The sequence below is a fragment of the Muscardinus avellanarius genome (assembly GCF_963383645.1).
Source record: "Muscardinus avellanarius genome assembly, chromosome: 20".
NCBI classification, from domain to species: Eukaryota; Metazoa; Chordata; class Mammalia; order Rodentia; family Gliridae; genus Muscardinus; species Muscardinus avellanarius.
The window spans coordinates 7796612-7815935 of NC_137806.1; the positions used below are offsets into that span (position 1 = coordinate 7796612).

Genomic DNA, 19324 nt, shown 5'->3' on the forward strand with positions numbered 1-19324 from the left:
AGTGTTAGTCTAAGTTAATTATATGAAACTGGCTTTCTTCCTTTATGTATTATGTTTAGTTTAATTGGTACTTGGAACAATAAGTTGTTTTCCAGTGAGAGCATATTGTTTGATATTGTTAATGAAAATGTTAATGAAATGATTTTAATGTGTGGCTCCACTATTATGAGAAATCTTAGTGTGTTTTATGTTTTTAAATATAATTCTCTATTGTAGCACATTAATCAACCTGGTAACTCCTTTCTTGTCTGAATCTTCAGTGTACCTACCACATAATCACTACAATAAGCATCAGAAGAGAACTTTTTATAATGCAACCACACGTGAATCCTTCAGCTACAGCACGTGTGTGTGTGTGTGTGTGTGTGTGTGTGTGTGTGTGTGTTGCTGTTGGTTAATGGTATTTCGTATTAATCATTCTTTTGTACCAAGCACACCACCACACACTGGTAGGTGTCAATGAATAGAGGTTGTCACTGTTGGTAATAATGGTTTACAGATCACTTATAGACATGTTTAAAGAAAAACGAGAGATGGAATATAATTTTTAACAGAGTTTATTTGAGCAAATCATGACTCGGGAGGCTGAAAGGAGTGTATGGGCTTTGCAATTAGCAGGACGGAAGCTAATTGCCTGATTTGGGTATGGTCAGGAGGAAGGGCCCACGTTATAGAGCCAATCAGCTAGTTGGCTGCGTGTGACTGACAAGAGCTCAATTCACAATTAGTCAATTTTAAGGAGTGCCTCTACGTTAAGTTTCCTTTTGGTGGTGTAAGGGCCCATAATGGCTCCAGGTGAAGAAACAACCCTAAACTAACAGCCCCTTTCTTATTTTGCTTTAACCGGCCCTGCAATATTAAACGGAGTGGCAAAGTAACCAAGCACCTACATTACTAATTATTTAAACCTGAAATTAATATCAGAGCCATTCAGTTCAACGCATATTTATCAAGACTTGCCTGCGCCTGCTCAGTGTTTTGCTATCATCTGTGTGGGCAAAGGGAGGGATGTAATTGCCCTAAAAGAGGCCATAACTAGTTGGGGCACTTGAAGAGCGGGTTGGCCAACAAGATGCCCCGAGCAATTTCCTCTCAGATACATATGATTTGGCGCTAGTCTCTGCAGAGTGTCATGTAGATAGTTAAAAAGGAAAATTCAGTGTAGCTTAAAACCATCCCGGTCAGCTTTGTGTTGGAGGTGGGACTTGACTCTGGCTAGTAGAAAGTTGGTTATGATTTAGAAATAGATTTCAGTGGGAGAAACAGCGTGAGTCAAGACTCCGAGACAAGACAACTCTTTGGAGCATTCAGAGGACAATGCGATCGCCCAGGTCAGCTCAAAAAGTTCATGTTGGGGAGCACTGTGCTCATGTTGGGGAGCACCGTGCTCATGTTGGGGAGCACCGTGTTCATGTTGGGGAGCAATGTGCTCATGTTGGGGAGCACCGTGTTCATGTTGGGGAGCACCGTGCTCATGTTGGGGAGCAATGTGCTCATGTTGGGGAGCAATGTGCTCATGTTGGGGAGCACCGTGTTCATGTTGGGGAGCACTATGCGATGGTGGCAAACACATGGTATGAAGTCAGAGAATAGAGAGCTATGAAATCCAGGGGAAAAGATTTGTAAAGTAATAGTGAGGTACTAAAGACTTCTGAACATATTTGCAACCAATGTCTCACCAAGGGCTTCCTTGAAGCTCAGACACTCAAGGAGAAGCCAGGGTCTAAAAACCAAAACCAATGAAGCAAAAAAGAATAAGACCAAGCAATGTGAGAAGCTAACACAGAGCCTAGTCAGCGGGAAAAAAATTGAAAGTAAGGACACGTGTACCCTAGAGCCCTCTGAGAGTCTTCCTTGTGTGACTGATCCCAGCCTTTGAGGACATGTGGATGAATCTGCTACTGGAGACGTAAGTTACCCCAATGCACGGGCAGAGCTTCGGACAAACACTAACATGATCCAAAGGGACTTGAGAGAGATGAGCTGTTCTGGTAACTGACTTCACACAGGGCAGAGGGGCCTGGAAAAATAAGACATGGACTGAGAGGAATTTGGGTCAAGATTATAATTTTATTCATTAAGAGGAATCCATATGCAAGGGAAAAAATCGAAACATAAAGGAAGAAGAAATATGGGAATGAAAGGTAGCTCTGGGATTTTCAGCCTAAGTGCAGATGTAGCTGTATCATAGAGAGTTGGGAGAGGAAAGAGTACATGAAGAATAATTTCCCAATGGCCTTCCCTCAGCCCAGTGGAGCTTGGCTGGAAATAATATTCGCAGCATATGGCTTCTGGCTACCATATTGATTTGGGTATGGTGCCCAGGTATGGTGGCGTACACTTGTAATCTTAGCGTTTGGGAGGCTGAGACAGGAAGATAGTGGTTCGTGGCCAGCCTCAGCTACTTAGTGAGGCCTTTTGCAACTCAGTGAGACCCTGTTTTTTTTTTAAAGAATAAAAAATAAATAGGACTGGGGATGTAGCTTGGAGGTCGAATGCACCTGGGTTCCATCCCTAGGACCTCAACAACAACAACAACAGTTTGGTAAGAAGTCAAAAACATTAGGTTTTAAAGTAGCTGCTGGCAGTTTGTTTTATTTAAGGGCTTTTTAATACTTGGAATGTTATCTAATGTTTAAATGCTGGGAGAAATATACTGCAGTGTTGGCAGATAAAACGTGATTTCTGAATGGATGATCAGTATTTGAGTGAGGATCAGTGTCTCGGATACAGGAGGTTGTATCTAGCTCAGGCACCGGATGAATGTTTCCTCCAAACTAGAGCTTTCTTCTTAGTAAGTAGAGATCGTCTTCCAATAAGGTCATGATACTAAGACAAATAAAATGAGTTGTAAAGATTATTGATCAAAATGAGTTATTAAAAAGTCACGGGTTGGCTGGGTATGGTGGAGCACACTTGTAATCTTAGCATTTGGGAGGCTGAGGTAGGAAGATAACGGTTCGTGGCCAGCCTCAGCTACTTAGTGAGGCCCTTTGCAACTCAGTGAGACTGTTTCAAAAAAAAAAAAATGAATGAAAATAAATAAGACCGGAGGTGTAACTCGGAGGTAGAATATCCCTGGGTTTCATCCCTAGTTTCGCAAAAGCAAAAAATCACAAGTTGCAAAAAGTCAAATGAGAAATATAATGATTAGAACCATTTAACAGTTACTATGGGTTGAAAACTGTCACATTGCTTTCGATGCATTTTTGTTCGATTAACAAATAGCCCTATGATGTTTGTGCTGTACTTATGCTCATTTTTCAGGGGAGGAGACTGTGGCCAGAGAGGTTAAGTAAGTTGCCTAAGGTCACTCACAGTTAGAAATAGAGCCAGACTGAGACTCAGGTCTGGCAGGATGGGGAAGTCCTGAGGCTTACTGTCAAGCTCTCCCATGTCTTCCGGTTTCTGTGATCAAACAAGGTGATTGTGAGTTTTGCTTCATTTTTAGCACTCTCCCCACAACAGATAGGATTCCTGTCATATGTGAAAAGGCAACATTTTATTCATAAAATATACCACTGAATGTTTAGCAACCTATGTTCTTACATGTCGCAATGGATAATTTTACTTACTGAGCTGGGCTTAGCTCAGTCCAAAGATAAATTTCCAGAAGTGATGTATAAATATATCATAAACCTTGGTAACTTTTTTATGGCCAAGATCTGTTCTCTGTGAACATCCTAAACCTAGGCTGGGACTGAGGAAAATTACTTTACTTTTTTTTTTGTGTGTGTGTGTGGTACTGGGGATGGAACCCAGGGGCATTCTACCTTCGAGCAACACCCCCAGCCCTATTTTTATTCTTTATTTTGAAACAGGGTTTCACTGAGTTGCAAAAGGCCTCACTAAGTAGCTGAGGTTTGTCCACAAACCATGATCCTCCTGTCTCAGCCTCCCAAAATGCTGGGGTTACAAGCCTGCACCACACGCCTGGCTTACAATTTTTTTAAAGCCAGATATTAGAAAATAAAGGAGCAAGCCAGGGAGAAAGAGAACCCCCCAATAGTGTTAACAATAGCAACAGATTATACCTTTGAAAAAATTTAATAAACATGGCACCTGTGTTTCTATGTGAATGATCCTTTGTAAGCATCTATTTCTAAGTTATGTTCTTTTGATAAAAAAATGCATGCTAAAGAACATACCTGTTTTTTTTCACCTATGAAACTAATGGAGATTGTTTGTCTGTTCTTCTCGCAGCTGAATTTTTCTTCCTCTTGTGGGGTGTTTATCTCTGCTATGCAGTGCGGACGGTCCCTTCAGCATTCCATGAGCCACGCTACATGGCTGTTGCCGTTCACAACGAGCTCATTATCTCTGCTATCTTCCACACAATTAGGCAAGTGATTTGTAGAGCCAGTCAATAACTTTTCCTTTTCTGATGTGTGGCAATTTAATTGAAATCGCAGATTTGGATAATGGAAAGACTTAGGAGAGGTACCGTGTTGTCTAAGTTGACTAATTTGTTCCAGAAATGGCAAATGAGTAGTTTTGTTTTTCTTTTTAGACTCTGCAGTTTTTAGTTTCTGCTGATGTGTTTTTTTCCTTTCCTTTATTTTCAGGGCTAACACGATGTTACTATATTATGTTAAACCACTTATCATGGGAGATTGTTTATCTATGACACGACTTGTTATGAAGATATAAAACAATACACACATAATTATAATGCAGCTATAGATCATCTGTTTTGATTGGTGTTTCATATACTGGCTTATACTTTCAAACTCTAAATACTTAAATATATAATTTTTTTGTGTCTGGTACTGGGTTTCCTGGAAGCCCTTCTACCTCCGGGCTACACTCCCAGACCTATTCTATATGCTTTTATATTTGGAAACAGGCTCTCTTAAGCCAGCACGGCTGGCTTCGAACCTGCACGATCTTCCTGTCTCTGCCTCCCAAGTGCAGGGATTATAAGCATGTGCCACCACGCCAGCTAAATATACAATTTTTATATGTGAATTCTGATGAATTCAAAGCCAAAAGAAAAAATATCTTCAATCTGATGGCTGGATCATTGTATACAACAGGGTTCTGTCATGACCACATTTTAGCTGTGCATTTCTGGAGCAAGACTGTGTGGCCGGACCCTTTCTCCTTGGATTCTCCCATGTATCCGTGCAGCAGATGAGAAGAGAGGAGGAAGAAAGCCACATACAGTGAAGTGAGAAGGATCCAACACATATGACTCACCTCTAGAGACTGTTTCCCTGGTTCCTATGTGAAAGTAAAATGGAGACAGGGTGAAATTAATAAAATGAACCCTGTCATTTGAAAAGCAACCAGAGACATCATGCCATTGCTTGAGAGATATTGAAAGTAAAGATACACCTAGGAATATGTGAATTCTTTGCCCACACTGGGAAGAAGGAGTCCCTTTTCTTTGGTTCTGGCTCTTTTGTTGGTAGTCAAACTCCCCTGGAGACCCAGGGGAGGCAGGAGGTTGGGACCTGGGGAAGTGTCTCAGGATGGAGATCTTCCACTGGATACAAGAGTCAGAAAACTGGCTGACACCCCGAGGTATAGATGATGCCAAAGGACCAGTAGGAATTTAGGCACAGCCTTTGCTTTTTACTTAAAACTTCTTCAAGGAGCCGAAGTTCAAGGGAACTGTCCCCCGGCATTGTCTTGCCCTCTCTTGATGGGGAGAGAAGAGAAACAGAGAAAGTGACCCTAGAGCTAAAACACGTAAGAAAAGAAAGTAAGGGCAAGGGAAAGAAGGAGATAGAGAGGAAAGAAGGAGAGGAGGGAGGAAGAGAAGAGGGAAATAAGGGAAGGAAGGAAGAAAGAACGGGAAGAGAAGAGAAAGGAGAAAGTGAGGGAGGGAAGGAATAAGAGGAGAAAAGGAAGGAAAAGAATAGAGACAGAGAGGAAGGAAGGGAAGAGGAGAGGGAGAGAAAAGAAGGAAGGAAAGAAGGAAGAGAAAAGGGAGAGGAAGGAAAAGAAGAAAAGAAGGAAGGAAGGAATGGAGAGGAGAAAGAGGAGAAGGGAGGAAGAAATGAAGGAGAGAAGAGAAGAGAAGAAAGGAAAGAGGCCAGGCGTGGTGCTGTGTGCCTGTAATCACAGTACTTTGGAGACTGAGACAGGAGGATTGCAAGTTCTTGGCCAGCCTCAGCAAGTAGCAAGATACTCGGCAACCTTGCAGAGATTAGGAGTGTAGCTCAGAGGTAGAGTGCTCCTGTGTTCAATCACCAGTATATGAAAGAGAGAGGAGTGGGGAGGGAGGGAGGGAGGGAGAGGCTGTGCAAGAAATGAAGAGGAGGGCAAAGATAGAAGAGGGAAGAAAAAGAGTGTAAAGAAGAGATTATAAAGAAGCAAAGGGAAGGTTGCTTTTCGGCTCTACTCATCTGGAGTCCTAGGCTCTGAGAAGAGATGCCCTTGGTAAAAAGCCAAGCATCAAAAGACACCTATTGCAGCCCAGAGCTCCATCACCCTTCACATGTCTCCAGCTGAAAGTCTATCTTCCAAGTGAAGCCACCTTTTTACTGTTGACTTCCAGAATGTCAGGTGCCTGCTTCAAAACCTAACACCATATTTCTCTACAACCCATTATGAGTCAAATGCTCTATTAAACTAAATATTTACAAATTTAAAAGAAGGCTTATTATAGTTGAGCCTAAGTGTTTTCTACCACTAGAACATGACTGGGTGGTGCCGAGTGTTTTCTACTTTTACCCCACAATAAGCTTCTAGCTTTTCTAGAAGCAAATTAATTGTCCAAGTCAAATCTGTTCAAAGCAAATGCATAAATACCCCTTTTTACTTTAAATGTAGTCAGTTGGACTTTTATCTTAATTTTTCTTTCAGTAAATTTTACACTTTAACTTAGCCTTTTAAAAATAAGCAAAGCAGCTGGGCGTGGTGGCGCACGCTTGTAATCCCCGCGCTTGGGAGGCTGAGACAGGAGGATTGCACAGGTTCGAAGCCAGCCTCAGCTACTTAGTGAGGCTCTCAGCTACTTAGTGAGACCCCTGTTTCCAAATAAAATATAAAATAGGTCTGGGAGTATACCCTGGAGGTTGAAAGTCTCTGGGTTCCAGCCCCAGTACCACCAAAATAAATAAATAAATAAAAATAAGCAAAGCAGCTGTGTGTGGTTGTGCACATCTGTAATCCCAGGATTTGGGAAGCTGCAATCATAGAAGGCAGGACTGCAGCGTTTAGAGGCCAGTCTCAGCAACTTAGCAAGACTCTATTTTAAAATAAAAATGACAGGGATATAGCTTGGAGGTAGAACACTCCTGGGTTCAACCTTCAGTAACAACAAAAAAAGCAAGGTAAATTATGTCTTAAGTGATTTTTTAAATTTAGTAATAAGGTAACAGATGATCATTACCAAAAATAACCATAAGACACAGAAAGCAAATCTCTTAATTAAACTACCCAAAGATAGGTACTATTAACATATTAGCATCATGTGGGTATTTATGACACATTGTTTTGTAGTATTTTATGGTTACAAAGGACCAAAGAATGAATTTTAATTTATTATAATAAATCTTCAGAACTCTGGTTTTGAGAGGATGAATTGGGGGTAAGTAATAGAAAATAATTAAAGAAACCAAGCATGTGCATAAGTTAAGTCCATATATGTCTTACTTACACATGGACTTAATTTATGTAGTTTATAACTCCAATATTTATAACTTCAAAGAATAAGAAACGATAACATAATAATTTAGATCAACTGGATTCATTTTGGTAATATTTTTCTCAAATGAAATAATATTAAATAAGACTTCCAGCATCAGGAAAGATATTCATTGTTAACATAGCATATGTCTTATTTCTTGTCTGCTTAAAACACAAAATTAAACATATATATATATATATATATATATATATATATATATATACACACACACATTCATATAAAAACAGCTACATATAGTTTTCTTTCATTCTTACCAAATTGTCAGATTACACAAAAATCATCTAACATCAGAAGACTAAGTATAAAGGGGCAAATATGTAGAAAGCCTTTTTCTTGAATGTTCTAAATGCTTTACTAATTTTAAGTGTCAAGCATGAAGCAAACCTTTGTGAATACACAAAACTTGTAAAAATCTTATTTTTAACCTCACTTTTCAAATATTTCTGTTTCTTACTTTGAGACCTATTTTTAAAAAGTTGAGATACTCTTAAAAATGGAGCTTTAAAATTACTTCAAAACTCAATTTTTCCGAAAGTATTTATAGTCAGAACTGCATACCCCCAAAACCAGAAGTAATTTAAAGCTGATTAATTTGAAAACAATTAATGTTAATATATTTCAGCATTATCTTTTGGAAGATTCACTATTTTAACTTAAAATATATGCAACCATTTCTCTAGATATGTCTTGCTAGCTTTAGAAAGGAATTTCCAAAATCTCAGTATATAAGGATGATTATAGGCCATAAATCCATTTCCATTGATGTAACTCTCTCTTGTAGTACTCGCAGTAAGTCCCAACACATTGGGATTATATTATTTTCCAGGGTGTGTGTGTATGTGTGTGTGTGTGTGTGTGTGTGTGTGTGTGTGTGTAGCTTATGTACTTTAGAGCCTATAATTGGTTGCTAAGTATGATGATGCATATACCAGGCTTTAAATATGCACTCATTTTCCCAAGAAAACAATGTCAAAAGTATCTCATCTCTGAGCAGAGCTAATAGTAACCCATTTTCAAAGCATGTGCCAGGACACTGGTCTCACAAAGGAGTCAACGAAGGTGGTTTCCGGAGAAGCCCTTCTAGTGCTATGGGAGCCTGGGCTCACTTGGTGAGCACATATCCTAAAATTAATTGAAATGACATGCAAGACTTCACAGGTGATCTGTACTTTCATGTATATGAAAGCCTATTTCATTTACATTTCCAGAGCTGTGAGAAAATAACTCTCCCTTGTGGATAATCCTTGTGCTTCCATATTAATTTGATATTTAAGGAGAAGGGTAAGAGGTGATAATGAAGAAGAAATTCTCTTGATGGCAGTTTTGCTTTAAATATTAATAATATTCACTTACTAAGCAAAATTGTCATGCATGTGATATAAAATGCAGGTATAAAAAGAGTATCTTTCCTTTTATACACACACATATACATGTGTGTATATGTATATACACACATGTATTTATATTTATTTTGTAATTATGACATCATGAGCATTTTCTTAGGATGCTAACTTTTCAAATTTCATGATGTATATAATTGAGATAAAATTTAAATTCTCTAACTCCAAAGCAATACATTTCATATTTAGTTTTTATAGATAAAACATTAAATGGGAAGAAAATTAGGGACGGTATAATTGCAAAAAGACCTTATAAAGCAACCCCTTAGTTATGCATAAGGATGTAGCTTTAAAACACGAGTCTTGGTTTTTTATATGAACCTATTGATCTACAACAATATTTCAAAATCACTAAATTATATCTCAGTTCTGAATTTTTCCTCACCAAATAGAAACTATAAATTCCTCAGTAAGTAGGAATTAAATACTACATTAAAAATTACTTAAGACAGTATAACAAATTAGAATAACTAACCTTTTTATTTTAAAAGGTATATGTTACAAAACATTAGTATATTCATTTTGTCCACTCATCATTTATCATTTAAACCTTCCAGACCATTCACAAAGACAGATAACTATCCACTCCCCCCAATGCTAATTAAGATTTTTGATAATATTAGAGCAAAACTTATTGGGATGTGTCTTTTTATCCCTAATTTGCCTCCTAAATTCACCCATCTGTAATTTGCTCTTCTTTTAAATTCATGTATATTCACTGTTTTAGTTTTGCAAAGTCAGCTTACATATACAATAATAATCTTGGGAAGTGTTCAGCACCTACATATGTACCTGCTATCTTTCTTGCTACTGATAATCTCAAATAATAAATCACAGTACCAATAGCCTATGTATGTAGCGAAGGTTACCTAAGCCTTTAGTCTTTCTGTGATGGAAAGAAATGCTAGAGAAACATCAAATTGTGCGTGTGTGTGTGTGTGTGTGTGTGTGTGTGTGTAATACACGAAAAAAAAGAGTTTCCAAATATCCTTTTAAAGGAATTCTAATCTGGGCGTGCTAACCTGAAGAATTCTTGTTGCAGATTTGTCCTGGCTTCACGACTCCAGTCTGACTGGATGCTGATGCTCTACTTTGCACACACCCACTTGACGGTGACCGTCACCATCGGCTTGCTTTTGATTCCAAAGGTATTCCTCTACCATTACGTGTTTTCTTATAAATATCGTCAATCAGTTTTAAGTGTCTTAATTTATACCTAAGTCCACCCTGTGTTTTGGTCCTTTTCCTTACACTTTGATTCCTGTTTAGATTTTAATTATTATGGGTTCATTATACTTACAGCATCAAGATCACTTTCTAAGAGACTATCCTGTTGTAAGAATCTCTTTTTTTAATTCACATTCAGAGCAGTCTTGTGTTTAAAACATTCAGGAAATGTTTCTGCAAATAGAAATAATTATATTTGGTGTGAAAGAATCTCAATAACGACAGAGTTTGATGGAGACTCAGCGGGGCCACATAAGAAAAGACGAGGCCTCTGAATTTGTGTTCTACTCTCAACTGTAGCAGGAGCCGGGGCTTCTGTCTCTGCGTTTCAGTCTTCTCATCCATGACATGATAATAGTAAAGCCATTTGGAATAAAATAAAATGATATTGGAGTTGTGAGAAAAGGCCCCTCAGAGAGTTTACAATATTATCATTATTTTTCTCCTTTATGCACACAGTATTAGGACATTATATACTTTATCATTGCCGTACACTATAAGGTTAGCACAGCTAAAACCAGAGTTGTAATTTCTTGTCTTTCCCTCCAGGCTTTACCTTAGCTGTCACAATGAACCAAACTGTTGAGGTTCCACCTGATTAAAAAGGCTAGTTATAAGCCCGGTGTGATGGTGCATGCTTGCAATGTTAATACATGTAGTATTAGGCTGAGAGCATTGCAGGTTTGAAGACAGCCTCAGCAAGTAGTGAGACTCTCATAAACCTAGTAAGACCCTGTTTCAAAATAAAAATAATATAGGGCTGGAGGTATAGCTTGGAGGTAGAATAGCCCTGGGTTCAATCGCCAGTACCACACACAAAAAAAGGCCAATTACAAACAGAACAAAATACCTATTTTGTTTTCTAACATTATATAAACTAGCTGCAACTTTTATGGTTTGTCTGTTAATACAATTTATCTTAATATTTTAATACTTTGAATAATATGATAATACTTGTATTAGATGGATAAATACTCAGAATATTTTCTCAATAAATTATTATTGAGCTCCACAGAGAATTGGAGAGGTTCCACAAAATTCTTGCATATCTAGGCAAGGCGATGCATGCCTATAATCCCAGTGCTTGGGAGGCTGAGATAGGAGGATTGCAAGTTTGAGGCCAGCCTCATCAACTTAGCAAGAACTCCAGCAACTTAGTGAGACCCAGTTTCAAAGTAAAAAATAAAATAGGGTTGGGGGTGTAGCTCAGAGGTAGAATGACCCTGGGTTCAATCTTCAGTACCATAAAAATAAAACAGACAAGCTAAAAGCTTGCATATGAATGTTCATGGCAACATTAGTCATAATAACCAAAAAGTAGAAACAACCTAAAATTCTATCAACCGATAAATATGTAAACAAAATATGGCCTATCCATACATCGAAATATTGTCAATAAGAAGGAATGAAACATTGTTACATACCACAACTTGGACAAGCCTTAAATATTGTATGCCAGTAATAAAAGCCAGACACAGCCCGGCATGGTGGCGCACGCCTGTAATCCCCATGCTTGGGAGGCAGAGACAGGAGGATCTCACAGGTGCAAAGCCAGCCTCGCTGGTTTAAGAGACCCTGTCTCCAAATTAAAAAAATAAAATAGGTCTTGGAGTGTAGCCCGGAGGTAGAAGGGTTTCCAGGAACCCCAGTACCACCAAAAAAAAAAAAAAAAGCCACATATGGTATAATTCCACTTATGTGAAACTCCAGAACCTTCAAATCTGTAGAGACAGAAAACAGATCACTCGTTGCCTCTGCCTGGAGAAAGAGGAACAGAAATGGTAACTTTAGGAGCTCAGGGTTTCTTTTGGGGGTGACAAAAATATTCTGAAATTAAGTAGTGGTGATGGTTGCACAGCCTTGTGGGCCTACTAGAAAACACTGAATTGTACACTTGAAAATGATAAATTGTATAGGACATGAATTATATCTCAACAAAAATAATTTTCGAAAATTGGGAGATTGATAGGCACTCTTCCATATCCTTCTAATAAGAGTAATGAACAATGCCGGGCGTGGTGGGCACGCTTGTAATCCCCGCGCTTGGGAGGCAGAAACAGGAGGATCGCGCAGGTTCGAAGCCAGCCCCGCGCGCTGGTTTAGGAGATCCTGTTTCCAAATAAAAATGTAAAAATAGGTCTGGGAGTGTAGCCCGGAGGTACAAGGGCTTCCAGGAACCCCAGTACCACCCCCCCCCAAAAAAAAAAGAGTAATGAACAGATGAAGTTTTTGTTCTCATGACACTGATATTCAGGAGTTGGATAGGAAGGACGGACAAGACCAACAAACAAGCAGATATTTAAAGTAGTATCTGGGTAAAGTCCCAAGGAAAAATACTAACTCAGGACTGACAGATGAATGGGTGGAGTCCAAGGCCTCCCGCATGCTCAGCGTAAGCTCGGCCACTGAGCCCTATCCCTCGCCCTGGATTCTGTTTCTTAAACTCATCACTCTCCCCGAGTGCTCAAGACAAACAACCACACTTTTAGAAGCAGCCTCCTCCGGGCGCGGTGGCGCACGCTTGTAACCCCAGCATCTGGGAGGCTGAGACCGGAGGATCGCAGTTCGCAGATGGCATCAGCTACTTAGGCCCTTCCCAACTCAGTGAGACACTGTTTCAAAATAAAGAATAAAAAATAGGGCTGGGGTGTCACTTGGGGATAGAATGTCCCTGGGTTCTATCCCCAGTTCAGCAAAAAAAAAAAGTCTCCAGTTGTTTTAGTGAGTAGCATATAAAATTATTTTATGGTCCTCTTTAACATATTTATTGTTTTCATACAACCGCTGACTCCAGAGAGCCTCCCAGAAGCTCAGTGCCCTGTTGAGTCCAGGTTTCTTCTGGCCACATTGAACTTTTCCTTGAAAAGTTCACATTGAATTTTGCCTTGGGACTTTATCCAAATACTACTTTAAATATCTGCTTGTTAGTTGGTCTTGTCCGTCCTTCCTATCCAACTCCTGAATATCAGTGTCATGAGAACAAAAACTTCATCTGTTCATTACTCTTTGGAGAGGAAGGGGAAGGAAGAAAGCCTTAGAGTGGAGAAAGATGGACAATTCAGAAGAACATTGCAGAAATCGAGCCTCATGGCGCACCGTGAGCCTCGGTGGCGCAGGGATCCCGTGCCCAAGGATGAGCCTGAGAGGGTCGCTGTGCTGTGGTGCTCCTGGAGGGCCTGGGCCACCACTGCCACAGAGGCGGCCCTGGCAAACCTGTTGCTAGCTCTGCTTTCCGGTGCCATGGCTCTGCACGTGACGGCATCTTCACCAACCCCTGCCTTTCCTCTCCCACCAGTAGGCAGTCGAGGCTCTGCCTCGGTCCTCCTGGGCACGACAGCTCTGCTTCTCTCCTGTGTCTTGCATATCAGAGTTTGAGCCTTATTGTAGTCACCGTTTACAGTCCAAACTCATGGTACCTGTGGGTTTGACAAAAATAGAACAGGTAGAAAAGATTCAGTGTCTATGGTTTCTAAGTCAGTTCCAATTATAAAACATGCATGGTTATTTAAATAGAGAATAGCCGTTTCACATGAATCCCACACCATACGCTTACCTGGTTAGCTGACATCGTGGCGCCTCATATCACCAATGTTAATTGAAGGAATATTTGAACCTGTGGTTAACCGGGAGAAGAGAATCCATGTTCTTTAAGCGCTCTCATCTCAATTTGCATAGCACAATCCCTTGATTTACATGTTGTTTAGTGAATAGCTATATTGTTTTGATTCTCGTTCCTGTTCTCCATCACCTAACCAATTCACTCTTCCCAATGTTTCCACTTACCAAAGAATAGAGAGGAACACATGGAAACACTAAAGGCCACGTGGAAATGATAAAAATGGAAGCCGGGCATGGTGGCGCTTATCATCCAGGCAGCCTTAGCTACTTAGTGAGGGCCTTTGCAACTCAGTGAGACCCTGTTTCAAAATAAAGAATAAAAATAGGGCTGGAGGTGTAGCTCAGAGGTAAAATGCCCCGGGTTCCATCCCCAGTACCAAAAAAAAAAAGAAAGAAAATTATAACAATGTGAAAGAGGAGGTAGGTACCTAAAAATAATGGTGAACTTGAGAAAAAAAAAATCTGTAATTCCAGAGGATTTTCCACTTAAACCTAGAGCCCATTCAGCCCAGAACTCATGAGGCCATGAGGACGCCGTGGTCCTCAGTGGTCCCAGACCTCGTGAGGGCGCTCCTTAGCCCCAGTCGAGGATGGAGGCAGGTGTCACGTTAACTGAAGTTTAAAAGTAGTTACTTTATACGTGATGTGTAGAAGACTAGAAGTCATGTATCTAGAAGTCGCTAAAACGAGCTGTACCTTAGATGAAATACTTACCTAAGTGAGATGGAATGACAAGCTAGACCACAGCTCAAGAACATTTCCCATCCAGCCTCCAGTGGGTCCAAATTGTTCCTTTTAAAGAACAGTTTCTTTGGATTCTTCAACTTATTTTCACTTTCAAAGAGTGAGCACGTTGCGCATATCATTCCAGTGGTTGGGAGGCTGAGATGAGAGGATCACAGGTTCGAGGACAGCCTCAGCAAGTAGTAAGACTCTCACCAACCTAACAAGACCTTGCTTCAGAAAATAAAAATAAAATAGATCTGGGGGTGTACTTTGTAAATTAGAGGTTGAATGCCTCTGGATTCAGTACACACACACACACACACACACACACACACACACACAGAGTAAATACATCATACGAAAGGAGCAATGAAGGTTAATACGAGGAGGCTGGAAGGAGCCACATGCTAACGTTGCCTGGCTGAGAGCTCCAGCCTGCGCCCTGGAAAGCAAAATGTAGCCACCAATCATTGGAAAGTGTTTAGTGAATGAATGAATTAATCAAAATTGAAGAAATGATGTCACCATTAGAACCTTTAGAAAGTGACTGTGCTGTGTCTGACAGGGACCTAGTGCCTACAGCTCATCTTGAATATCTGTTACAGTTTTCACATTCAAGCAATAATCCCCGAGATGACATTGCCACAGAAGCCTATGAGGACGAGCTCGATATGGGCCGGTCTGGATCTTACCTGAACAGCAGTATCAATTCTGCCTGGAGCGAGCACAGCTTGGATCCCGAAGATATCCGGGTAATATTTCCTTTTCTGCCTTGGAGTAGGCCCGGTCAGACCCACTGATACAGGGAAATGTGTGGCGGATCGATGTGCGTACGTGTGTGTGTGTGTTCATGTTGGTGTCTGTGTATTAGAGAGAAAGAGAATGCATGTTTGTGTGAGCGCTGAAGACGTCAGAGGCAGAGCATGCGTACTTATGGCGTGGTTGGAATGCACAGACTACTTTGACTCTTGCAGTGGGCCGGCCAAACTTGACAGTCTTGACAGTGAGACTGAGCCACAGTCGTGATGACGAGCCGACTGTGCGTGCTCTATAATAGAGGGTCATGACATCTTGCTGATGAGCTGGTAGGACGTACCTGTGAGCAGAGAGGCCAGATGATTTGGAATAATCTTTGACAACTTATCAGCATCCGTAGGAAGAAGATGCTTTTTAGTAGCCTGTGGACTGCTCTCTCCAGAGGCTAATCTAACATTAGGTATACATTTATCAAATGGCTGCAGGATGCTGGCAGCACCGTTCAGTAATGGGGCTCACTACTAGACAATATACTGCGCCTTTTGTTTGTTTGCTTTTTTTTGTACTGAGAGTTGAACTCAGGGACATTCTACCTCCAAGCTACACCCCAACTTACTTTTATATATTGCCACAGGGTCTCAATAAGTTTCTGAGGGCCTTGCTAAGATACTGAGGCTGGCTTTGCACCTGTAATTTTCCTGTCTTAGCCTCCCAAGTACTGGGATCACAGGCATGCACCACCACACCCAGCAATATATCCTATTTGGGATGGTTCTGGCTTTGCCTAGTCCACACAAATTGAAAGTTCAAAGTCCTTGCTTCAGGACACAAGGGTAGACTTCACCAGTTGGTTCCTTAAAGTTCAAGCTTTATGTTAAAATGATACACAAAATAATGAGGATGTGAAGGGGACTGAGGAGTGAGTGCTAAGAAAAGCTGTAGAACAGTTGCCCTCCTGGGCTCCAGCTCACCGAATTCAAATGCCATCCAGTGATATTACATGGCTGCAAAACAGTCGCTTCTACACCTTTTTCAATTTGCTCTTGTTTTGGCAGGATGAGCTGAAGAAACTCTACGCCCAGCTGGAAATATATAAAAGGAAGAAGATGATCACGAACAATCCTCACCTCCAAAAGAAGCGGTGCTCCAAAAAGGGCCTGGGCCGCTCCATCATGAGACGCATCACGGAGATCCCAGAGACCGTGAGCCGGCAGTGCTCCAAGGAGGACAAAGACCCCGCAGACCACGGCCTGGCCAAAGGTGCAGCTCCCACCAGGAGGAACCCACCGGAGACGCCGGGCAACCCTGCCAGGCCCAAGGAGGAGTCCCTGAAGAACCGAGTCTTCTCTCTCAAGAAATCCCACAGCACTTACGACCACGTGAGGGGCCAAACAGAAGAGTCCAACAGCCTGCCCACGACCACGGAGAGCCAGGAAGAGGAGGCCACAGAGAACTCCACGCTGGAGTCCCTCTCGAGTAAAAAACTCACCCAGAAACTGAAGGAGGACAGCGAGGCCGAGTCCACGGAGTCAGTGCCTCTGGTGTGCAAGTCGGCGAGCGCGCACAACCTCAGCTCCGAGAAGAAGCCCGGGCACCAGAGAACGTCCATGTTACAGAAGTCTCTCAGTGTCATAGCCAGTGCCAAAGAGAAGACGCTGGGGTTGGCTGGGAAAACCCAGACCCCAGGTGTGGAAGAATGTGCTAAACCCCAGAAGCCTCTACCCAAAGAGAAAGAGACCAACAGGAAACGTTCAAATTCAGATAATGCGGGGGATAAAGATCCTGCCCCCCCCAACACCAATCATTTGGAGGAGCCGAGAAAGCCTCAGAAGTCCGGGATCATGAAACAGCAGAGGGGGAGCCCCCCCGCTGCCAGCTCCGACATGAGCCTGAGCACCACGCAGGTGAAGGGCAACTTTGACCTTGGGGAAGTGTGCCCTTGGGAGATCTACGACCTGACCCCTGGTCCTGTGCCTTCAGATGCCAAAGCTCAGAAACACGTCTCGATTGCAGCTTCGGAAACGGAGAAAAACCCAGTGTTTTCCTCAAGGGAGAATTCTCACCACAAGCCTACGGCAGCCGAAGGATCCAATCAGAAGAGTGTAGATAAAGCTGCAGGATGTCCTTGGGAGAGCCAAGGTCAGTCCCTTTTTGAAGACGAGACGCGTGTGATCTCCAAGACTCCAGTTGTCCCAGAGAGAGCCAGAGAAGAGAATGGGGTTCAGCGTCACGCAGCCAGTGCGTGCGCTGGCCAGTGTGAGGAGCTGCCCTCCAAAGCCCTAGCATCAAAATCAGAGAATGAAAATTTCAACCGAATGGGAAACCAAGACCAAAAGACATCTACATCTGTGGAAAGCGTGCCGGGACCCTGTGACTCGAGGAATCCCTCCCCGCAGCCGTACACGTTGCGCGCTGAGGTGTGTCCTTGGGAGTTTGAGATCCCAAATCAACCCAGTGCTGAAAAAGGTGTAACTTTACCCTCCTCTTCTGCTTTAAGTGCAAACAAGGTAGGAGGGGCTCGGAAATAAGAGATCTGGGACACTTTAAAGTGTAGCCTCCCCAGGAAGAAAGAGAAGAAGGAAATCCCAAATCTGATGTCAGACTAAGATCTAAGAATCAAGAATTCCCAAGGAGGATTTTGTCAGCAGAGGGAAATGTGACAGATGGTGAGGTAACATCAAAGGTGTGAGCTGAAGATGGCCAGGAAGTGCCACACCTTCACACTGCAGAAGTCAGACTTCAGCCAAGGAAAGTTGCTCCCAGCAACACTGGAAGATCTGTAGATTTCTGCATGTTTGAGGGAAATAGCCCTGAACGCCGCCCTCATCCACCTTTACTCGTGGGACTTTGAAGATCCTAAGAAAGGCAAGCCAGGAGATGTGGAAGATGTCTGAGTTTGGGCAAAGAAGGGGAAGGTATAGTGACCGAAACACTACGTAGCTGACTGAAGTGAACTTACCTATCTAACCTTGATAGCACTGCTCACTTGATGCACCCCCAAACACCTTTTCTATGAATGATCGCTCTCATTTTCTTATAAATGTATGTTTCAGTACATTGTCGTGTCTCATACTCAAGCATTCCAGATTGTATAATTTTTGCAAATAACTTTGATATCAAGTGACTCAACACATTTATGCAATCTGCAGCTACTCACGTGTTTTTGCAGCTTCCAGAACACTTGCTATCTATCGACTCTAGTTGATTCTTGAAGTACAGCGAGCTTTCTCTGGCTTAGGAAGCCATAACTGTTATGATAAATAACTTTAGTTTGGTTCACGGTTTATAGATTGTGAATTTCTATTTGACCCTATTATTTCCCATCATGGTTTGTTATACTGTCTTAATTAGTTTTTTTTTTTCTTTACACAGTCGAGTTACTTGTGCTACACCTCTTGTTAGGACTCAGAAGCTTTATTACTTTGGGAGAGCAAGTGGTCCTACTTAGTCCTATGTCTCATAAGTTAAGAACAACTTTTCCATTGTTTGTTCAAAGTCAGAGATAGATCATCCCAATCAAGTGTCCCTTTTACTCTTTCAGTATTTCATACTTAGCAGCGTTTCCTAAGGAAGAAGCTAAGAATGGGAAAGTTATACTGTGCATTATTATTACCATTGGGAAAGAAAGACTCTAGTACTGACATGAGAATTCTAGCACTAATACAAACCCAGGAAACTTGCCTTTCAAAGCGGAGACAGAAAGGTAGCTCCTACTAGCACTTTCAAGGGATTATTTTTTTAAAGAGAAAAACTAATGATAGCATCAATATCATTGTATGGATATATTTTATTATGCATACTGAAAATATAATATTTTAAATGACCTTAAACTATTTATTCTCATAAACTTTTATTCATTGCTTCAACTAGGGGTAGAATTTGCCAGGCTCAAATCCCAAAGAGGCTTTATAACCTGATTTATTCCAAGCTCATAAGA

General features: G+C 41.4%; 1 protein-coding gene across 1 annotated transcript in view; it reads left to right on the forward strand.

Moving 5' to 3' along the window:
- Positions 1-17915, forward strand: part of GPR158 (G protein-coupled receptor 158) — a gene marked incomplete at both ends in the record, with an annotated part of 324736 nt that extends 306821 nt beyond the window's left edge. The window contains 4 exons of the mRNA XM_080717186.1: positions 4204-4342; positions 10103-10208; positions 15237-15383; positions 16443-17915. Coding sequence (XP_080573312.1) covers positions 4204-4342; positions 10103-10208; positions 15237-15383; positions 16443-17915 — 1865 coding nt within the window. The remainder of the gene's footprint in view (positions 1-4203; positions 4343-10102; positions 10209-15236; positions 15384-16442) is intronic.
- Positions 17916-19324: the final 1409 nt, after the last annotated feature.